The sequence below is a fragment of the Chanodichthys erythropterus genome, chromosome 17 (genome assembly GCF_024489055.1).
Source record: "Chanodichthys erythropterus isolate Z2021 chromosome 17, ASM2448905v1, whole genome shotgun sequence".
NCBI classification, from domain to species: Eukaryota; Metazoa; Chordata; class Actinopteri; order Cypriniformes; family Xenocyprididae; genus Chanodichthys; species Chanodichthys erythropterus.
In genome coordinates, this window is record NC_090237.1 from 19135444 (window position 1) to 19158009 (window position 22566).

At 37.5% G+C, this 22566-nt stretch overlaps 1 protein-coding gene across 1 annotated transcript in view; it reads right to left on the reverse strand.

Annotated features, from left to right (window-relative positions):
• Positions 1 to 22566, reverse strand: part of pitpnm3 (PITPNM family member 3) — a 111738-nt gene that overhangs the window by 12813 nt on the left and 76359 nt on the right. The window contains exons 10-14 of the mRNA XM_067365506.1: positions 20226 to 20383; positions 19924 to 20094; positions 11273 to 11473; positions 8984 to 9132; positions 2920 to 3036 (exon numbers count right to left, since the gene is read on the reverse strand). Coding sequence (XP_067221607.1) covers positions 2920 to 3036; positions 8984 to 9132; positions 11273 to 11473; positions 19924 to 20094; positions 20226 to 20383 — 796 coding nt within the window. The remainder of the gene's footprint in view (positions 1 to 2919; positions 3037 to 8983; positions 9133 to 11272; positions 11474 to 19923; positions 20095 to 20225; positions 20384 to 22566) is intronic.

Below are 22566 nucleotides of genomic sequence, written 5' to 3' on the forward strand. Positions count from 1 at the left end.
TAATTGCCAGGGGATATTTTCAACACCGCGGCAGCTGGTAAGTGGTGTTTCTTTCTAGTGATCGACCGATATATCTGTTTACCGATATTTTTCCCGATATTTAAGCATTTTTCCATAATCGGGTATCGGTTTTGTAATATCGGATTCGCAGATTTTACGGCGCCATCTTGTGGCCGTTTTGAGATTTCCGCCATTGCAGCCCGGGCGTCTGAGGAGATCAGTCAACAACAACTCAGTGCACAGGTAAAGTATATGTTCTACTTGGTTTGCTTTAATTAATCAACTTTATTTAACATAACAGATATGCACAAATGAGATCTGAGACATAAATTCCTGATATAGTTAATTTATGCAGCATGCTAAACAATTGAGACGAACTCATTGAGTCACGTAGTGTAATTCGTCATGTCCTGCCCCAATAAAGACGTAACTTTACATGAATTAAATAAAACAGACATGAATGAGTGCATGTTGAAAATAAAAGCGCTGAATTTAATTCTCTATCTGTTGTATTTGGTCACCATTAGTCTAGAAGAAAACGTTTGTTCATATTGCTTAGCAACTGACGGATGATCAGGAGGCTTAAGCACGGCCACTGAATGAAACTTTTGACAAGATTATCTTGTTTAAACACCCTAGATTATATTATCATTTACTACATAACAATTATTTCGCTAATACACATATAAATATAGCCTACCGCTTTGTGGAAATTAATTATTTATTATCTACATGCTCGATCGCGGTTGATTAAGTTATAGTCAAACAGCACTTTGTCAGTTGGCATTTCATGATTTAACGTTAGATTAAATTTAGATCATAAAATGCCAATTGAAGTGCTGTTTAACTTTATATAGTCTCGGAAAAAAAAGTTCGTTCATATTGCTCAGCACCTGAATGGGTTGATGATCAGGAAGCCTCAAGCACGGCCACTGCATTAAATTTTTGACAAGATTATCTCGTTTAAACACCCTAGATTATATAATCATTTGATTTACTACATAACCATTATTTCGTTAATTGCACTTTAATTTTTTGGACTCAGACCCCTCTATTTATTTGTGTATAAATATAAAGTTTTTTTTTTGTATGCAAGGAGGGAGTGATTGTTATAAATAAAATGGTTTGTTCAGCTCATTTGTGTTGTAATTGTCAAAAACAGAAGTATAACAGTTAATAAATATCGGTTCTGCATATCGGTTATCGGGTACATAAACATGCAAATAATCGGTATCGGTATCGGTTATAAAAAAATCAATATCGGTCGATCACTATTTCTTTCTCAGCGGAGTGATTTTGAAGTTTATTTACTTATTATTTTACAAGAACGATGTGATGTGAGAACATTCAGATGGGTTGTTTATATTGTTGTGTGTAGTCTGTAGTGTAGAAGTAATGTTAGCGTGCTGTTTGAGGGAGAAAAGTTTCACAGGCAGGCATCGAGGGGTCTGTTCTTTTTTATGTTATTTGACTAAACTATTATTATATTACAATATGTATTTATTTATTTTAAAACGTAGAGTGCCTTAAAAATAATTATCACAACACTGGTAAGACTTATTCAAATTTTCTCATTCTCTGAATTATCATTATAAAAATAAAAACAATTCAGAAATGAATTAAAATATAATTATATTTTAAATGTGACACACACTTTTTTTTTTCCTACAATAGCAACATTGTTTACAACAGCAAGACCACTTTAGCCTGTAAACTCAATAATATCTCTCTGGAAATAAATGTAAAAATATCAATGTCAATATAAAATGAATAATATACCTGACCTGACATCAAAGTGCAGTGTGAAGGATATGTGACCCTAGTGACAATGATGTCATTAACATTTTTAGGGACATGTCCAACAGGAAACTTCTGTTATAAGTGCCTACAACCACTCATCCTCCACTTATAAGATTAAAGCTACACTGTGATTTTTAGTGGGTGCCATCAGAATGAACACACACACACACACACACACACACACACACACACACACACACACACACACACACACACACACACACACACACACACACACACACACACACACACACACACACACACACACACACACACACACACACACATTTTAGTTTCTTTATTTATATTTTTGATGATTTCTCACTCTTACTCTTATCCCCCAATTAATGTTTTTTTTTTATTTTTTATCAGATAATAAAACTATATTGTACTGTACGAAACATGGGCCACGTCGATTTCACTATAAAGTTTTCTATAGTTTTTACTATAACAGCTGTTCTTAATTATTCTGTAAAACAGAGAAGAAAAAGCCATCAGGTTGGGACAACTTAAGACAACTTTCTAATCCCAGAGTTATTATTAGGTGGAAAGAAAATATTTTTTTTTAACTTTTAAACTCTTCCATTCTGTTTCTTTTTCAAAACTGCATCACAGCATTTGCTGCTGTATCAATACATAATCATCCATATCGATACGCGAATCAGCAAGGAATGCATCACAATATATTGCTGTATTGATATTTTGAGCAGCACTAAAGCCTTGTTCCATGTGCCCCTTTTATACTTTGAGCACCTGCCCCTCCAAAGGTCTCTGCACGGCCCTAATAGTACCTATATATCACACCAATATATTATGGCAGGACAAACAATATTTCCACATATTAGCTGCTGAAAATCAATTCCAAAGGTCAAATATTACCTCTTAATAAAAAACACTGCTGCAGATGGATACTTCTATAACACTGACTGATGGCTAACCTTACTCAGAAGATTTCATGCACAGAGCTCTAAAATTAATCACAACAGACACTTATAATGAAGAGTAAGTTGAACTTGCATCACGTCATCGGCAGCCCTGGGCGAATGGGGAAAGCTTAATGGAGGTCTACCAATGCATGTGAGAGTGTGCTTTTGTCAGCATGGCCATGTTTGTCCTTACCCTAAGCTTGACGTGTGTGCGTCTGCGTAGCCACTTCTCTCTTGGACTTGAAGGGGAGAAGGGGGCGGAGTCAGAGTTGTCTGTCTCTTGGGCTTTCACATAGTCACAGTGCATCACCTGTCAATCAATCACATAGATATAAGCAACCAAACATTACTGTCATCAAGAGGCTGTTTAACCTCTAAGGGAGGTTAAAGGTAAAGTGTGTAATTTCTGTGGCACTAGAAGCACCACACAGCAATTGCAATTGTTTTCCAATAGGTAACCAGTTTCAACAACTTGGTTAGACAAACCCACCCAAAATGTATGGCATTGGTTAAGCCAGATGCAGAGATGTTAGACAACTAATTGCTTATAGTAGTATCTACACATTATACTTGGATAGAAATTAATCAAAATGGACAATAGAATGTTATGCCATCCTTATTCATATAGCACTTTATACAACACAGATTGTTTCAAAGCAGCTTCACAGTTATAAAAAGGAAAATAACAGAATCAATGATGCAAACTTAATCAAAAATGAGACATTCAAATTCTGCAGCAGTTAAATCCAACTATAAATTGGGGGGATAATAATGCTATTTCATGCATTCTGACTTATTTACTGCTAAACATGGCCAAAGTTTTTCAAAACATGAGTTGGACATATGACTGTGCCAAATATACAACCGTGGACATGTCTCGCAGAATTTTTTTCGAGTATGGCCTTTATGACATCACAAAAGGGCGGAATTCCTTGTATGGGCACTTCTCCCTAATAAGCGTGTGCACACACACCACCCAGAGCAAGAGCACGCCCATCAACACACTTCGTTTGGGATACGGAAGCCGAGAGATTTTTCAACAATGTTTGTGTCCCAGTTCAAGGGCTGCACCCTTTGAAGGCTGCATACATCATCAAGGCAGTCTCATTTAAGAAAAATAACCGTTAGATTGCAAAGTAAGAAAGAAATTACAGTATTTTACACCTCACAATGAATATCAGTCAGTTTTATTACAATACTTTTCTTAAATAAGACATCCTTGATTATGTATGCAGCCTTCAAATGCGACCTCCGGAGGACGCAGCCTTCGAAATGAGATGCAGCTCCTGAAGTTTGTCTTTCCGGGGCAGCAACACGTATGTTTGTTTGTTCCCGGGATTTCGGTGATGAATGCGTTGTAAACCAGTTCAGCTCTGGATTTGCAGATCGCGGGTGATGAGTAAAGCTGCATCAGATGTCTGTGTTTTGTTTGCAATCAGCATGCAAGTGCATATAATGTAAACAACACAAACATTTTTGTTCCCTTTTTATTTATGATGATGTCACAAAAGCTGCATGTGCTCGTGACTCTCTAGCTCTGCCCATGCCACTGAAGGCTGGCAAGCCCCCAGGAGCTTGGCTCTTGTCGGAAAGACTCGGTACAGCGTATCTATCTTTTATAAATATTATAAAACAAAAGACTTTTTGGAGATAAAAAAGATGCAATATTACTCTATATGTACTCAAGATTAACATGAGATTGGTAGAAACTGTGTGTGATACCCCCACCCCCTTTAAGGGATGAACAGTCAAGCTGTAATTGTTTTCCATCCAATAGATAATAAGAAATGCTATTTTCCCCAAGGATAAACAACAAAACATTCTTTAAATGCAGCAACTCTATGATTGAATCAGAATGCAGGTATGAAAACTTCAAATGAAATACAAGTCTCAATTTTTTTTCTGTTTCCTGCAACAATATAACTACTATGAGAAATACACCAGTTATGACCTCTGGTATTTCACAAATAAATCAGTCTATTCAAGTGTAGATGAAATGTCTTTGTTGCTGTAACATTTGAGCTGGATCAAGGAGATCATGTTTTTACTAGTCTTTCGTATTACTCTTAAGGCTTGAGGATTTGCTGAATGTGAGACGATAGCTGCATTTGAGGACATAAATCTTTGCAAAATTGTGTCAATCTTTGACTTTGATGAAGTTGTTAAAGGGGGGTATCACACAGTTTCTACCAATCTCATGTTAATCTTGAGTACATATAGAGTAATATATCCTTCATATCTTCGAAAAGTCTTTAGTTTTATCATATGTGACCAGTCATGGAAATTAGGGACACAAGTCGGTTCTGGGGCATTTTGAGTTATTCGCATATTCTGAAAGTGTAGTCTCCAAGCTTTCCAACGATGTGTAACACATGGAAATCTGATAATATTTGGAGAAGTTGTGGCCATTTGAAGGTAGGCACTCAAAAAAGCTCAAAGGGCAGAAAATGACCTCTAATTTTGCAGTTCTTGCCTATTCTCACCTGCTGGGAGTGACAAAAGGGCTCATTTACATCTCATTTAGATAAGCCATGCCCCCTGTAAAGCTGCATAGCAACGACAGACGCAACGGGAAAAATCGGACCGCATACTATTAATAATAAAGGATAATGTGCATTGTAAATGTCAGTAATTTATCTTTTTTGACATTAGGACTTTTTGAACAGGATTCTGTGATAACCGTATAGTCCTGGTTTAGACCTCAGTTAGTGGTTAGACCTGGTTTGAGTCAAAGGATTAAAAAAATCATGTACATTAAACTCTTCAATAAATACTTTTACTTTTGACTTATAACGCACATTTTATGGCTACGGATACTTTATACTTCTACTTACGTAGAAATTTAATCTGATACATTTACTATTACATTAGTAAATCCTTGTTAAGAATATTAAGTAGTAACTGGCTAAAATTATTAGCGTCACATTCAATTCAAGAATAATAAGGTTTACATGAGCTAAGTCATTCACACCAGTCAATTCAAGCAGTTGAAACGTTATTTAAAATAATAGCAGATGCTAACATTACCATCTAAAAGCCCATTATAGTAATGGGGGTTTTTGGCAAGTGATACGATGCTAACGATTACAATTAAAACGAAAGTCCTGAGCTAGCTAATAACAATAGACACATGAGATAACGTGTAGCCTACGTGTTCTTAGAATGAACACAAAATGACAAACTTTGATGTTTATGGAAACTCACCCCATAAGAAACAGAAAAGATAACGTTGCCTCCAATGAAATAAGTTGTTCGGGCACACTTTCTCTTTGACAGGGTCTTCTTTGTGGATGTAACCATCTCCGAAGTTTGCACTACTATGCGTCTGTTTGCCTCTAAATGTCCAATAATTTGCATGTCCTGCCACTGTTTTTTTCTGCAGCTAAAGAATCCAGCCGTATGTTGTACTTCAAAACATTTTCGGTGTAATGGCCACGGTTCAGCTCGTCTGCGATATTCTTTGCGGTGTCCATCTTCATTAAATTTTGATATCAGCTAGAGCCGGCCAGAGTGCTGCATAAATAAGTAGCCACGCTTCCCTTGGAGGGCGGCGGCAATAACGAAAGAAACAAAAGCCGGCGTATCCGATTCCAGTATGGAAATACAAACAGACAATGACACGCCCATACTGCGAGATAGAAAACAAGCAGATTTCAACCTCAAAATGTACGCTTTTAAATAAACCAATACTGCTACCTAAAACACGGAGATGCTTCTTCGTGATTTCAACTAACAGATTCTGCAAAAAACCGAAAATCACTAATTTTGAAAAAAAAACAAAACAAAACGCTTCTTTCTCAGTTTGCTCAATAGTTGTGCTGCCGACTTGTGTCCCTGGTTTCCGTGACGGGTCACATATTTATAAAAGATAGATACGCTGTACTGAGTCTTTCCGAAAAAAGCTGAGCTCGTGGAGGCGTGCCTGCCATCAGTACCGTGAGCAGAGCTAAAGAGTCACGAGCACATGCAGCTTTTGTGTAGAGATCGTCTGCTAGCTGCAACATCAAACGTTTTTGTTGTTTACATTATATGCACTTGCGCGCTGATTGCCAACAAAACACAGACATCTGATGCAGCTTTACTCACCGCCCGCGATCTGCAAATCCAGCGCAAATCCAAATCAAGCTGGGACTTGTTTACAAAGTATTATTCACCGAACATGCATTCCCGGGAACAAACAAACATATGTGCACAACTCCGTTGCTGCCCCGGAAAAACAAACTTCATCCACTGTTCCCTTAACGCTGGGTTCTTTGGGAAGCTGAAAAAGGTAATCTTTCCCTCACAACCAAAAACACACTCCTTCGGTGACAGGAGCTGCGTCTCATTTCGGAGGCTGCGTCCTCCGGAGGTCGCATTTGAAGGCTGCATACGTCATCAAGGATGTCTGTTTTAAGAAAAGTATTGTAATAAAACTGACTGATATTCATTGTGAGGCGTAAAATACTGTAATTTCTTTCTTACTTTGCAATCTAACGGTTATTTTTCTTAAATGCGACTGCCTCGATGATGTATGCAGCCTTCAAAGGGTGCAGCCCCTGAACTGGGACACAGCCATTGTTGAAAAATCTCTCGGCTTCTGTATCCCAAACGAAGTGTGTTGATGGGCGAGCTCTTGCTCTGGGTGGTGTGTGTGCGCACGCTTATCAGGGAGAAGTGCCCATACAAGGAATTCCACCCTTTTATGATGTCATAAAGGCCATACTCGAAAAAAAATCTGCGAGACATGTCCACAACTGGAAGTTGTATATTTGGCACGGAAATACTCAGTCATATGTCCAACTCGTGTTTTGAAACTTTGGCCATGTTAAGCATGAGAATGCAACTCTTTAACAGTGTAAATAAGTCAGAATGCAAAAATTAGCATTACACTCCCCCTTTAATATTGTATATAGACTGTCAGTGAAAGCGCTAACTGAATACAAGTGACATTGAGTCCTAAAACACACCCATCAGGATAAGACCCAAGAGATATTTTTCAGTTCAAACTGACGTGACAGTCACAGCCAATAATAATATATTTGATTGTTTAAGATTGTTTCAGTTATGTGGAGCAGGTGGTTTGAACAATTAGATTTTAGTGATGCAGCAGAAATAGAAATCACATAATGTCTAAGCAAGCTGTCAGTTACACATCAATGTTTTTACTGTTAACTAAATAAAAAAACTATTTTTTTCTCTGAAATATATCAAAATCTAATCAAAATGACAAAAGCACAAAAATGAAAATAAAAGCTAAGAATAAATTATATAATAGTTTATATAATAGTAAAATAACATTGTGTCATCTCGCTCGAAGCGACCAAAATGCACAGAAATCCCTAGTTTCTCATACTTCAAATCTCTGAATGACTCAACACACTGCAGTGAGACTCCATCATTTCACATGACATTTTGAAATGTATAAGTGGTGTGTAATGACTTGATCATGTCATAATTGTGTCTACGGCGATAGCTTTCCATTTAGCAGGCCCTGAGGAACACATAATACGCTAAGGAGAGTTAACACAAACAGATTAGACTAAATACATAAAACATGAAACCAAAGCACAAAATTTGCACATAGATAACAACACTATCTGGCGTGACACCTAAACTGAACACTGCAGCTGGAACTCTTGTCAGCTCTATCTCTCTTTCATGCAGGCAAAGACAATTATGAAGGAACTGCATTCAGAAAGATAGAGAGATTGGTCTATGATTTGCCTAAATTGAATACTTCCTCCCCACCTGTGCTGAGACATCTTCTTAAGAATGAATTTAATAGAGGTGCTATTTGCATTTGGCACTCTTAAGTGAAGCAAGCATACATCTGCATTGAGAAGTACATCGTGATTTGATCTTCAAATGTCTCTGAAAGTGAAGGATGTGCCACATTTATTTTTCTCTCAGCCAGAGGTACGGCTGATATGAATAAAAAAAGGCATATTAGAATAGGATACAGTCCTTCGGGTGAATCAAAATTTCCAGCAAAAAAGACCAAGAGGAAGTAAAGGGGATGAGTTAGGAACATAGCAAGAAGAGCAGGCAAAGAGACTCTCTTGATAGAGGATAGGTAAAAATTGTGAGAACAGGGTATTTAAAATCTTGTAATGTAGTACGAATTTGATTTCTCTGGCATGTGGAGAGCAATAGTCAGGGAGTGTGAAACGTTATTTACATTTCTTTGACCATAAAGATGCACAACAAAATAATTTTTTTTTTTTTTTTTTTACAAAATCTGATAGGGGCTTGGGTGTGATTTGCTCTGAATGTACCTGTCGCAGAAGGAAGGCGACCACATCGGTGGATTCCCAGTAGGAAGCGTGGAACAGGTGAGGCAGAGCCACTGTGGGAAATGACGTCAAGACGTCCGGGCAGTACAGAGCATAATCCAACCGCTTAGACCCCCACCATATGCTGGAGACTATCACACACACATAAATACACAGTTTAGTTCAAAAGGTAAGGTTTATTTATTGTTTCCCCAGTTTTAAAGGGATAGTTTACCCGAAAATGAAATGATGTCATTAATTACTCACCCTTGTGTTGTTCCAAACGATTAAGACTTTCGTTCATCTTTGAAACACAAATGAATATCTTTTTGATGAAATCTGAGAGCTTTCTGTTCTTCCTAGGGCTGCCCCCTAATAGTCGACTAAGTCAACTTGAAGAGGCTTGCTCGACCAAGATTTTATTAATCGGTTAAAAAATCTCCACAGGAAGTGGCGAGGTCATGCAGTCCTAGAGGCACAGATCATTAACTGCAGGAAATCCAAACATTCACCTATCATTTATCGACCTCAAATATGGCTTATCACTTGAAACATGTAAGTCGCAACTTTAGTCCATTCTCTTTAATGTTTGCCTATAGATAAATGTGCGCTATTATTTGGCGCATATCCAAGTGTTTGTGTGGAGAGCGTGTTTACTGCATGACATGGAGGCGCCGGTGTGATCACTGCACTTAAAATACTCTGTCATTTTTGGTCATAGATAAGAGTAATGCAAAATGTAAAGGGTCTACTTTTATTTCTGTAAACTCACAATAACAGCAAAACGTTGTGCTTTTGTAAAACAATGAAAGCAATCAGGATGCGTTTTCTGATCTCGGTCTCGGTGAACTTGAGCTCGTAACAAGCATGAACCGAAACTCATCGTATAGGCTGCTTTCCTCACAGACACAAGAAATTATCTATAGCTTGGAATGTCTACTTTTAAACGAGCCAATTCAAATGGAAAATAAATATTCTCAGATCATGTAATCCATATGAAACTTGCATATAGGCGCGTCCACTACTGCGGTGATGAGAGATGAGTCAGCATTATTGACTTAATCTCTGCAGCCGAAAACACAGAAAACATTATCAATAAATTATTAAAATGTTTAGACAGTCTCCTTGCTGTTTTTTCACGACACATTCATAATCGTTACGTTTGCCGGTGCACTGTGGCAAGCCTTATGCATGTGTTTGAGCACTGATTAGGCTATGTATACAGAAGATTAAATGCTCATTATTATGATTTATGGCTTATAAATATAAATGTGCGATTAGTCGACTAATGGCTTAAATGAACGACTACTGGTCGACTAGAAAAATCTTTAGTCGAGGGCAGCCCTAGTTCCTCTACATAAAACTAATCCATATGAGTGGTTTAATCCAAATTTTCTGAAGAAACGCCATTGCTTTATATTATGAATAATTTAGGCTTTTATTCACATATGAACACAGCGAACATAAACAGAAGCTCAACGAACCTGCGTGACGCGCGGGAACAAATCTCTTACGGAAGCTTAAACATGCTGTGTAACACACGAGAATGAACCTCATTGGTTCTCACATATGTCAAGTAAATAGTGAGTTGATGAATGTTTATATGTGAATAAGAGCCTAAATTCAAACTGTTCATTATATAAAGTGATTGTGTCTCTTCCGAAAATTTGGACCAAACCATTTAATTCATATGGATTAGTTTTACAATCTATTTATGACCTTTTAGAAGTGTTTTAGAAGTTGTGTAACTGTCTATGGAGGAACAGAAAGCTCTCAGATTTCATCAAAAAAATCTTAATTTGTGTTCCGAAGATGAACGAAAGTCTTACGGGTTTGGAACAACATGAGGGTTAGTAATTAATGACATCATTTTCATTTTTTGGGTGAACTATCCCTTTAAGACCATTTTTATAAATGATGCTAAACATTATTGCACACTCGACTCTATTTTACCATTATATATTTCTCATTAGCAACAGACAGATCTTGTAAGAATAAAGCAGCGTCAATCAAACTGCCATGTTTTGGACTAATAACTGCCATTATGTCCTTTCTCTGCAGCTGAGATATGATCTACTTGAACAGAGTTAAATATACTGTGGCAGATCTTTTGGCAGCACAACGAACTCTCAACACTGCATTGCTTGGCTGGAGAGCAAAAAGCATCTCTAATTATGAGGTTTGTGCGGTACGGAGTAAAGAGCAGGTCTGACGAAAGATCAAAGAGCTTTAGACAAACTTAGTGAGAGTTTAATTTTGTGCCCGAAGCTCGCCCACCCGCTACCCACTCACTGTTGGCGATGGTGCTGTTCAGCCTGCTCTCCCAGCAGCCTGATAACTGGCTGTCCATGCTGGTCAAACTGGACCTGCGGACCTCACCGCCCACCCGCCTACATGTGCTGTGTTCCGTCTGGGGAGAGGAGTGCGAAGCGCCCACCGGAACTGCATTATTGCCGGGCAGGAACACGTCAGGGTAGCTATGGATTTCATTGACTGGAGGGAAAACATGAAGGTCATGATGACGATTAGGGTTGGATCGATATCAAAAATTTTGGCTTTGGTACAATATCAGCCTCTGGTACTACTTCCAAATCAATACCTTAGGGAGAACAAACAGCCTTGGGTGACTAATGGAGTGAAACTACAAATGAAACAAAGCTGCAATAATACTTCTCCACATTTTACTTTTACAAACATATATTTCAAGTTATAAATAATTATTTAAATATTTTAATGTTTCCAAATAACCAATTTATATGCGTCTAATGCTTTGCAAGGGCAGAATGATTAATCACTTCGGCAATAATTTTTAGAGATTCTCCTTGATTTAATGGATATGCACGAGTATGAATGTGTATTTGTGTACGAAAAAGTCAGAAAGAAAGAGAACTGGATTGATTATAGACAACACCACATCATGACCCCTGAAGAGCCTGTTTAAATTGAATTTATAAAACCCTCAGCCACTGCACAACCAAACAACAAAAGCCTCCCTTTCACTCTCAATATAACTCGACAAAACGTCAAACTATGTTTGTTCAAGGGTTCCAAATGATTCCTGACAGAGATCAAGCGCTCTCCTTTCCTCCCTCTTTGAGAACACAGAACGACGTGCAGGCAGAAATTCTTTAAGTGACTGTCTTGGCTAATCTGTCCCTATATATGCCTGCTGCCTCGTGCACACATGGCCTGTTATTTCTGACAGGGGCAAATTGAATCTGTTTTCATTAGTCCAGCAGCCTGTGCAGAAAACATCCCATTAGGCTGGCGCACATTATTGGTGCAACCACATGCATGTGTGAGCGTGAATATGTGTGTGTGACCTTGGCAGCTGTGTGCCACTGACCACTACAGGTGGTAAAGAGCACCTCTCCTCTGTCATTCCAGCAATTGGCTTCTCTCTCATTTGCCACTGGCTCACAAATGGCTAGAGCTTCAATTATAATGACAGTCACTGAAATGTGGGGGGTGTGGATGGTTAGATGTCAGGAGCGTAGGAACAATCCAAAAAGTGAGGGGATGACACATTAAATCATATCAGTCTCTTTTCATAAGTATGACATGGTTTTAAATGCCTAGTTTCCACGGACACACTCGCATTGAAAATTTTAAAACAAAACTTGACAGAAATGTCCATCACTCTAGCAACAAAACTCTGCCTAAAACACTGTAGTGACAACTGTAATTAAAACACACACACATACACATACACATACACAGACACAGACACAGACACACACACACGTTTGTTGTTGTGAATTGTGGGGACATTCCATAGGCGTAATGGTTTTTTACTTTACAAATCGTATTTTCTATCACCCTACATTAGCCCTACACATAAACCTACCCATCACAGAAAACTGTGCACATTTTTACTTTTTCAAAAAAACTCATTCTGTATGATTTATAAGCCTTTTGAAAAATGGGGACAAGGGGTAATGTCCTCATAAGTCACCCTCTCCTTGTAATACCCATGTCATACCCATGTCATTACACAAATTTGTGTCACGTACACACACACATTTATTTTTAAAGGTGCCCTAGAACTTCTTTTTACAAGATGTAATATAAGTCTAAGGTGTCCCCTGAATGTGTCTGTGAAGTTTCAGCTCAAAATACCCCATAGATTTTTGTTTAATTCATTTTTTTAACTGCCTATTTTGGGGCATCATTAACTATGCACCGATATATAGGTTGTGGCCCCTTTAATTCTTGTGCTCCCCCGCCCCCGGAGCTCGCGCTTGCCTTAACCAGCATAAACAGTTCACACAGCTAATGTAACCCTCAAAATGGATCTTTACAAGATGTTTGTCATGCATGCTGCATGCATACATCGGATCATGTGAGTATAGTATATATTTGGATGTATTACATTTGATTCTGAATGAGTTTGATAGTGCTCCGTGGCTAAAGCTAACATTACACACTGTTGGAGAGATTTATAAAGAATGAAGTTGTGTTTATGAATTATACAGACTGCAAGTGTTTAAAAATGAAAATAGCGACGGCTCCTGTCTCCGTGAATACAGTAATAAAGGATGGTAACTTTGACCACATTTAACAGTACATTAGCAACATGCTAACAAAACATTTAGAAAGACAGTTGACAAATATCACTAAAAATATCATGTTATCATGAATCATGTCAGTTATTATTGCTCCATCTGCCATTTTTCGCCATTATCCTTGCTTGCCTAGTCTGATGATTCAGCTGTGCACAGATCCAGACGTTCTGCCCTTGTCTAATGCTTTGAACATGAGCTGGCATATGCAAAAATTGGGGGCGTACACACCGAATGTTACGTAACAGTCGGTGTTATGTTGAGATTCGCCTGTTCTTCGGAGGTCTTTTAAACAAATGAGATTTATATAAGAAGGAGGAAACAATGGAGTTTGAAACTCAGTGTATGTCTTTTTTTATTAAATTATTATTAATAATAACAATACATGTAACATTTTTGTAAATCTGCAAAGATTTCAGGAACAATTTTCAATGTTCTGTAATCGTAATTATGCACGATTGCCATCTACGAACTGACAAATCTTACAAAAAAGAAGATGGGATGAGTTATAATGATTGCTACACCTCTGGTAATAGGGGTCTGGAAAAGGGGAAACAGAGGGCTAAGAGATGAGCAGGGTGGAGGGCTGGTAGACAGGGAGCACAATACTGAGGCTGCATGTGAATTCTAAACAGGGGCAGCCCTATCAGCGCTGGCCATCAGAACGAGCTCATGCGATTTTATTGCTTTCCAGTCATGCTGACATCTTTAAGAGCTAGACTAAGGGCGTGTTCAGAATGTGCTTATGCCCGCTTCAAGCATAGCCACAATCTGCAAAAAGCTCCAGAGGGCCAAGCTTTCTGCTCTCCTATCTGGGTATGTTTTTGCAGAGTTAACCCCCACAGTCTCTCAGCTTGACCTTTTCCGAGGAGTTTTTGCCAGGCGCAGGACGCATGGCTACACTGCTTAATTTCTCATGTCACTATAGGCCCCAGAGCCAGACGCAGAATACAAATTCACAGGAGCTCTCTCTTCAGAAAGCGTGGACTGGAATCAGACAGCACCATTACACCAATCCTGAATGAATACAGGAAAGAAGACTGCTCTTTATGCAGACATGAGGAACGAACAGGGAGACTGATCACACTTTCGATACAGAGTTCATTAGTGTTACCAAAGCCATCTATTTATGTGAGCGATGGGCTTTTTACAACAATCCTGCTCAGTCTTACCAAGATGAAGCATGCATATAAATGGTAGCAAACATATTCTGTTGTGATCACGACACTGACCAAAACATTTGTGTGAGATTAGTTTGACAAATGAACAAACACTTGACTTGTGTACAGCAAGATTGCACAGATGCAGTGCTAATACATCAAAGAGGATAACCAAAAACAAATAATTAAATAGCCACTTCCTAAGTTCATGAGTCATCCATTCAATTATTATTGTCAAGTGAGACATGAGAATAAGAGATACATGGAGACAGAAAAAAGGGGACAGAATGTGTTTTTAGTACACTCTTGTGAACACAAGAGACTTCTTTCAAAAACGTTAAAATATCTTAGGCCCGTAACAGTAATGTTTTCTATTCTGCATCTTTCTGTTGCATTTGGCTTAACTCATCAAACACAGTGGGACCTGAGATAAAATGATGGCCATAACATTTGTTAATGAATCAATATAACAGATGTTTCTATAAGTTATTGCTTTGAATCCCCAACTCACTGAATTGGTTGAATCAGTAACTGAGTAAACAATACACAACCGTGAATCCTCTCCAGACAAGTTTGTTTATATGCGTTTAGTGACACTTACAATTACCAACATGTAATTTAAAGAAACAAAATTGTATTATTTTCTCCTGAGAATTAAAATGGTATGCATAGTTTTGATGCATTATTTTACATTCCTTTATCACAGAACATGTCAGTGATTGCTGATTAATGGGCTATACACTTAGGGTACGTTTACATGACAAAGATGAACCTTTGCACTTTTTCTGTAAAACGTAAACATAACGGTATTGTGTAAACGGACCCTTAATGAAGAGTATACATGCATAACAGCCCCAGCAGGGTTTGGTGCAGTGTTGCCAATTGTTTTCAGTTGAAAGTTGAAAAACTAGATGACATCATTCTGGTGAGTCCACAGAATCTAGACAAGGTTTGTCCAAGAAGTTGCTAGATTTGTCGCTAGGCTTTTGAAAAGAAAAAAAAAAGTCTCAAAATGGGCGGGGAAGTAGCTACATCTAGTGACAAAATCGCTAAATTGGCAGCACTGGTTGGGTTCCAACCCTCCTCCAAAACACATACCGGTAGTTTTCAAATAAGCCCAAAGGACTTGATTAGCTGGATCAGCTGTGTTTAATTAGGGTTCAAGCTAAATTCTGCAAGGCTGTGGCCCTCAGGAACTGAGTTTTTCACCCCTGGTATGCACTTGATGAGCACTATACACCAGGGGAGCCCAATCCTGTTCCAGAAGATATACCTACCTGCAGAGTTCAGATCCACCCTGATCCAACACAGCTGTCTGCAATTATCATGTGCTCCTAAAAATCTTAAAGGGTAAGTTAGTTCACCCGAAAAATTAAATTCTGTCATAAATTACTCAGCCTCATGTTGTTCTAAACAAGACTTTTGTTCATCTTTGGAATACAAATGAAGATCTTTTTGATGAAATCTGAGAGATGTCTGTTCCTCCAATGACTGCCTTCACAACTTGATCTTTAACACTTCAAAAAGTTCATAAAGAGATCGGAAAACGAATCCATATGAATGCATCATTTAGGTTCAGTTGAGCTTCTGTTTATGTTCGCTGATCAGTGTTTACAATGCGAGTAAAAGCCTAAATTAAATCTGTTCATCACAAAATAGCAATTGAGTTGCTTCAGAAAATTTGGACTAAACCGTTCAGTTCACATGGATTAGGTCTATGGATCGATCTCTTTATGAACTTTTTGAAGCGTAAAAGATCAAGTTGTGTAGCTGTCTATGGTGGGACAGATATTTCTTAGATTTCATCAAAAAAGATCTTAATTAGTGTTCTGAAGATGAACGAAAGTCTTACAAGTTTGGAACGACATGAGGGTGAGCAATTAATGCCAGAATTTAAATTTTTGGGGTGAGCTATGCCTTTACTTAATTCGTTCAGTTGTGTTTGACAAGGGTTGGAGGTGAACTTTGCAGGAAAGTAGACCTCCAGGAACAGGATTGGACACCCCTGCTATACACTATTCATTTAATGATCTGAAGAGCATATACAATTCCTACTTACGCACTGCAGTCAAAGCAAGACCGTGCTTTCAAACATATCGAGTGCAGCGTTAGTTCAGATCGCTCCAATCACTACCATTCTCCTATTAGACACGGGACATATATAAGTGGCATTACTGCTCGGTAAGTATGCTCAAACTGCTCGCAACCCTCCCTCCCTCCCCATTATAAGCGTCAGCATATTACTGTGCACCTTCTGGTTGTCGTCTTCTTTAGTTTCAGATCACTAAGGCTTTCAAGTCCCGGCTGGCATGGACCTTACTGCTGAGAGACACTCATCCTCATAACCAAGCTACAGTATAGACGGAAGGAAAAATGTACTAGAGCGCAATAGGAGGTGTCAAAATACAGACTTATTGGACTTGAAAATGATCGGGCGACTCAGAGAAGATGGAAGACTAAGACAGCAGGACATAGCATTTACTGCGCTGTAGAATAACACGAGAGACCTTTGAGATGAGGGCGAGGTGGTATATGAGCTCTGGGCATGAAGGGAATACGGAGAGGAATACAGAGTTCAGTGGAAAGAATCAAGCTGTTCTTCAGCGTAATGAGAAAAAGAACTCTGTGATGTTGCTCCACATATGGCTTTAGGATTGCAGCCTTTAGGATTTCAACTACTTGAAATGAATGGCTCCAGATTTGCTGGCCGCCAAATAAAAAAGGAATCAATCCAAATGCACATGAACAGCATAAACATGAAAACAGATGGATATCAGATACATTTCTCACATTAAATGCCCACTGAGTATATCTGTAATGATTCATAATGAAAGAACCTTACACATGGGAGGTCGTTTCAGAGATACTCTATTAGGATAACAATTATTAACTACTGCATTAAAACAGAGCATGTTTGAGTGGTGTGTGCATGCATTAAATTAGACACATCCACGCCTCGGTATCTAACAAATATTGTGGCATTCTTCGCCTATGATCAGCAGAGTGAGACTTGATATAATTAAAAGTCAGTGTCACATTTCCTGTGAGAGACAGACTCTTTCCTCTCAATGGCTGATGCCACTCTCTGTTGCAATGAGTTATAATCCCTTCTTATTCAGGAAGATCGCACAGTTAATACTGTATATATTTGCTTTCCTGTCAAATGATCTCCAAAACAGCTTATTTACACATATTTGGAGTAGAGTATTTATGTTTTTCGATGTTATCTTTGATTTGTTTACTTTTCATTATTTCAGTTCATAAAGATATTTTTTAAATCAATGTTTTGTATGTTTATTTTTGTTGATTATTATTTTTATTTCAGTTCAGACAGTTTTTAGTTTTGCTTCACTTTAGTTCTTCGTTTACTTTGTTTTTTAAACCAATAGTTTTAGTTTACAACAACTACCCTGGCTTAGCCTGGATCATTTCCCCCATGTTAATTACTTTTTCCAGTATACATGTTTTAACTCATTAGTTTACATCTTAGGTTTCATTTACAATAAAGATCCTGTTTTAGCCCAGTGTTGTAACTGTTTAAAGGCACAATATGTAAGATATTTTGATTAAAATACCCAAAAACCACTAGAACAATATGTAAGATATTTTGATTAAAATACCCAAAAACCACTAGAACAATGTTATATATTTTGCTGACTTGTGTACTTACATTATACCAAATGTTTCTTACATTATCCCAAGAGAAATATAAGCAATTTTAACTAGGACACAGACAGTGTCAGTGCGACGCCTATCAATGATATCATACCCATACATCATTACCCTCGGTTTCCAGTTTTATTTTGTAGAAACCATGGAAAGATGCTTTAATATATTATGTGTTTTATTAGACAGGTGAGCAACTGTTTGGATACAGTAATCGACAGAAAACTAATCATGTCATATAGCTCAACACAGTAAGTCTTATTGTTTAGATCTCATTTTCTTGATTTACAGCGAGTACCATGTTTTACCATGCGTAATATCTAGTAGTCACCGACCGAATGCAGAGTAGCGCTATAACAACTTTCAACACACAAATGTATGTAATAGAATAAAACAGCGCTACGTTACCTCACATACACTTGACAGGAAGACGCAGAATGGCGACTGTGGCATAATAAAAGTCTCTCATTAGCAATCGCTCCAGTGGCCTCGTTTCTGTTCGCACAGCACTCTGCCCTGCTCTGCTTCATACTACAGTAGCGCTAATAATCTAATCCATGAACATGATTTCTGCCCGAGTCCCATCCCGATTCTTTTCCACCGGCTTTAGACATGAAGACTTGCATGATTCCGCGAAGTCAAGGCGTCATCAAGCTATGCCTTTGTTTAAATAAGTGACCTCTAGCAGTGAAATTTTACATATTGTGTCTTCAACTGAAACCAAAACTATCACGATTACAAATAGTTTGCATTAATTGAAATAAAGCTGAAAAACTTGAATTTCGAAAAGTTAGAAAGGCAAGATTAGAAACTTTGCCTTGGCAGCTAACTGAAACAAAATAAGCTGAAGTGCTAGAATGTGTCAAATTAAAACTGCCTTAAAAATAAACCAGATTTAAATAGAAATATATAAAAAAGTCTAATAAAAACAACAAAATCACATAAATGTTACTGTATAACAGTATATAAATAATACTAAAATAACACATTTTGGTGTGTTTCTTTCATTGAAAGGTTTATAAAGGGTACATCATTAGCTCAATAACATTTTGTCCTAGTTCTAGGCCTAGTCTACAATATAGGACAATCCTAAAATGGATGACAAATAAGTTAAACCTGTCTGCAAAGCAGGATAAAATATGCTCCAAATAAATCAGGAGCTCATTACGGAGCGAGACACCAGCCTCCAGAACTTGGTAAAGCTCCAGGGAATCTGACATTGAGTAAAAGAATGTAAGCGGGGTGAGAGAAGGCACAGCATTGCTCAGGCTAGCAGTTATCTGTCAGGAAAAGGACGCATGCAAAAAGAGGAAGTCACCAAAAAATCCAGTGAGAAAGGCTGTAGTTTCTTCCCAAGAAAACATTAACAACCGAACCAGAATCATTCCTTAAAATAGCACAGAGATAATTTGGAAAACCAAGATAAGCGCATTACTGTGACAAAGCAATTATGAAACATAATAAAAGGAACAGATGAGTGAATATTGTGTTTTATTTGTGCATGTAATTCAGCAGCGAACGGTTTAATTGATTCTCAAAGGGATATCTCACTCACCGATAAGGGTGGAGCGGCCGTCTCCCAGAGGGTAACGCTGGTAGCGGGGCACAGGGAACGGAGGCAGTTTGTGGAATTGGGTGTGCAGCAAGGGCTCCAATCTAGAGGCTGACGGGTCGGAGGGGTAAAACAGGTTGAAGATCTGTGAACACGCAGGCCGGAGCTGAGACACTGCATGATAAAAAGAAAAGATCGAAATTGCTAAATTAATTGTAAATATGACTGAGGAGAATGGGAATGTCTGCCAATGTATCAAGAGGACATTGTGTTCTGGACATTAATTGGAGAAATTCTACACCAACCCTGGATGGCAGGAAGCACAGTGCGTCTCATGGCTAGCACCAATCCAAGAGGACAGCCCAGTAGAAAACAATCTGTCACCTCAAAGTCAAAGCGACCTGGATTTAACAATATACTGGTGCTGCTGCTTGGTCTCAGGTCCGTTCCATCCTGTATCAAACTGAATACACACACACACAAACACAAAATTGACATTTACTTAAGTTACACCACAGGTTTTTGCCTTTGGATGAGTCTGGGCACTCTGGGAGTTGTTTAAGCCACCCAGACAAAACAAAGCACATGGTTAGTTTACTTGCTACTAAGTGCTTCAAGCTAAATTGTGAATATTTGTAGTCAAAAACCTGGAAAACTTTGACAATTATTTCTTAATTAAATTGTCTGAGCCAGTTTTTCTTGTAAACAAGAAAAAAAGTGCACACACTGATATAAAATTATATCTAACCCCAACGGATTACAGCAAGAATCTTTCTGTTAGACCGCCAAACACTACTTGACTTTTCCTCACTGCCTTTTAAATCTCCACTCGTTTTTGCACATTGTTTGTCTTTATTACCATCATGCTACGAGCGATGACAGAAAAGCTCTTAAAGACTCTGACTGGCTATCTCACCTCAGACTGAGTGTGAAAAGGATGGGGTGTACAGGGCCCTGGGGACAGATGATTGGGAGTGAATTGTAGTAGAGCTGAGGGGTATGGATGAGCTAAGTGATAAGTCTCCCTGAGGTCCAGCGCTATCAGTCCTGGGTGAGAATCAGTGCTTTTGTCCAGCACTTCTCTAAGCGGCCTTATAGTGACTGCACAAAGGCCCAAGATATAAAAACATATAGCAAGATAACTTGCAATGCAAGGGCCGGTAATGAGAAGGTCACTAGATCAATCATCAAAATCAATCACTTGGCCAGCCAGCAACATTTTTATTGCAAAAAAATACTTTGTTTATTTTTGCATATAAATTTGTATTTTCTACACGGCAGATAAAATGAAAAAATGATCAAGGTATAAAAACATAAATATACAAAAATAGATTGCTTGTATATCATGTTGTTGTTGGTATATATAAAACACAAAAGATTAGGCATGAATTTTTAAATGAATAATTATTCCCAAAATGACACCTGTGGGGTAAAGTGTGCCAGATGCTTCTGATTAAGCTGTTCAAGTTGCTAAACATCCAGGAAATATTAAGCAAAGTTTTTTTTTTTTTTTTTTTTGAAAATGTCACTAATAAAATATACTGAATATTACAGTATAATGTAAAATACAATATAAAATATTACATTTTGACAATATTTATATAATATAATATTAAAGTTTAATATTACAAATTACAAATAATATACAAGTAAAATATGTTGAAAATAGTTTAACAACATTAAAATATCCAGAATAATAGTATAATATCATAAATAAATAGTTACAAAAAAATGTTTCACAACTTTTAGATAAATATTCTGATTATAATTTAATATTATAATATCAGACAATATTATATATTTCCTGACTGGCTTATGGGATCAATATTTTGGGAAATTGCGAAGTGCATTTTTAAAATAATCTATTTATTACTGTAATATATATTACTGAGCTATCTGATGTATATTTCATACTTCAGAATTTATATTTTCATATTTTTATTGTGTATTTTTTTTTGTTGTTAATTCATTAGACATTTACTCTTGAATATATTTGGTTTATATTTGTTCTTATTGCGTATGTTCAGTGAAGTCATTTATGTAGCGCACGTGAAAAGTTATTGATGCATATGCAATAAATAAAGATGAACACCAAGCTTTTGACCATGTATAGTTTTGTGAGACAGCAAAAGTGGTTATTAGCATAGTCAAACAAGTTGTTAAGAGAAGATGTTATTGCATAAGATGATTTTATGATGTAAGAAGATAATGAAATGTGATTCTTTGTTGTTGAAAAAAAATCATGACAAAGGAAACTATGGACTGCTAGTCATGAATACAAGATCAGAAGATATGCGTCAATGGTGGAATAACTCAATAACTCAAATACATTCACATGTTCCGTACAATACTTATTTGTGTTTAAATTTGATTTAAAACAATTAATGTATTCTACAGTGACTCAACTTACCCCTCGACATGACACAGCTCAGTATTAACTCAAATATTTATAAGTAGACAACTAATTTTATGCACAATGGCATAAATTGCTAGCACTAATTGAGGGTAAAAACATGGAATGCTATTGTTGTATGCAGGAATTTCAGGAACTATTTTAGTAAAAGAGCTGTGCTGCAGGTTTGTGACAACAATAATGCTGAGAAATCTCTCTTGACACATCAATACCCTAAAAAGGATCATTTATAA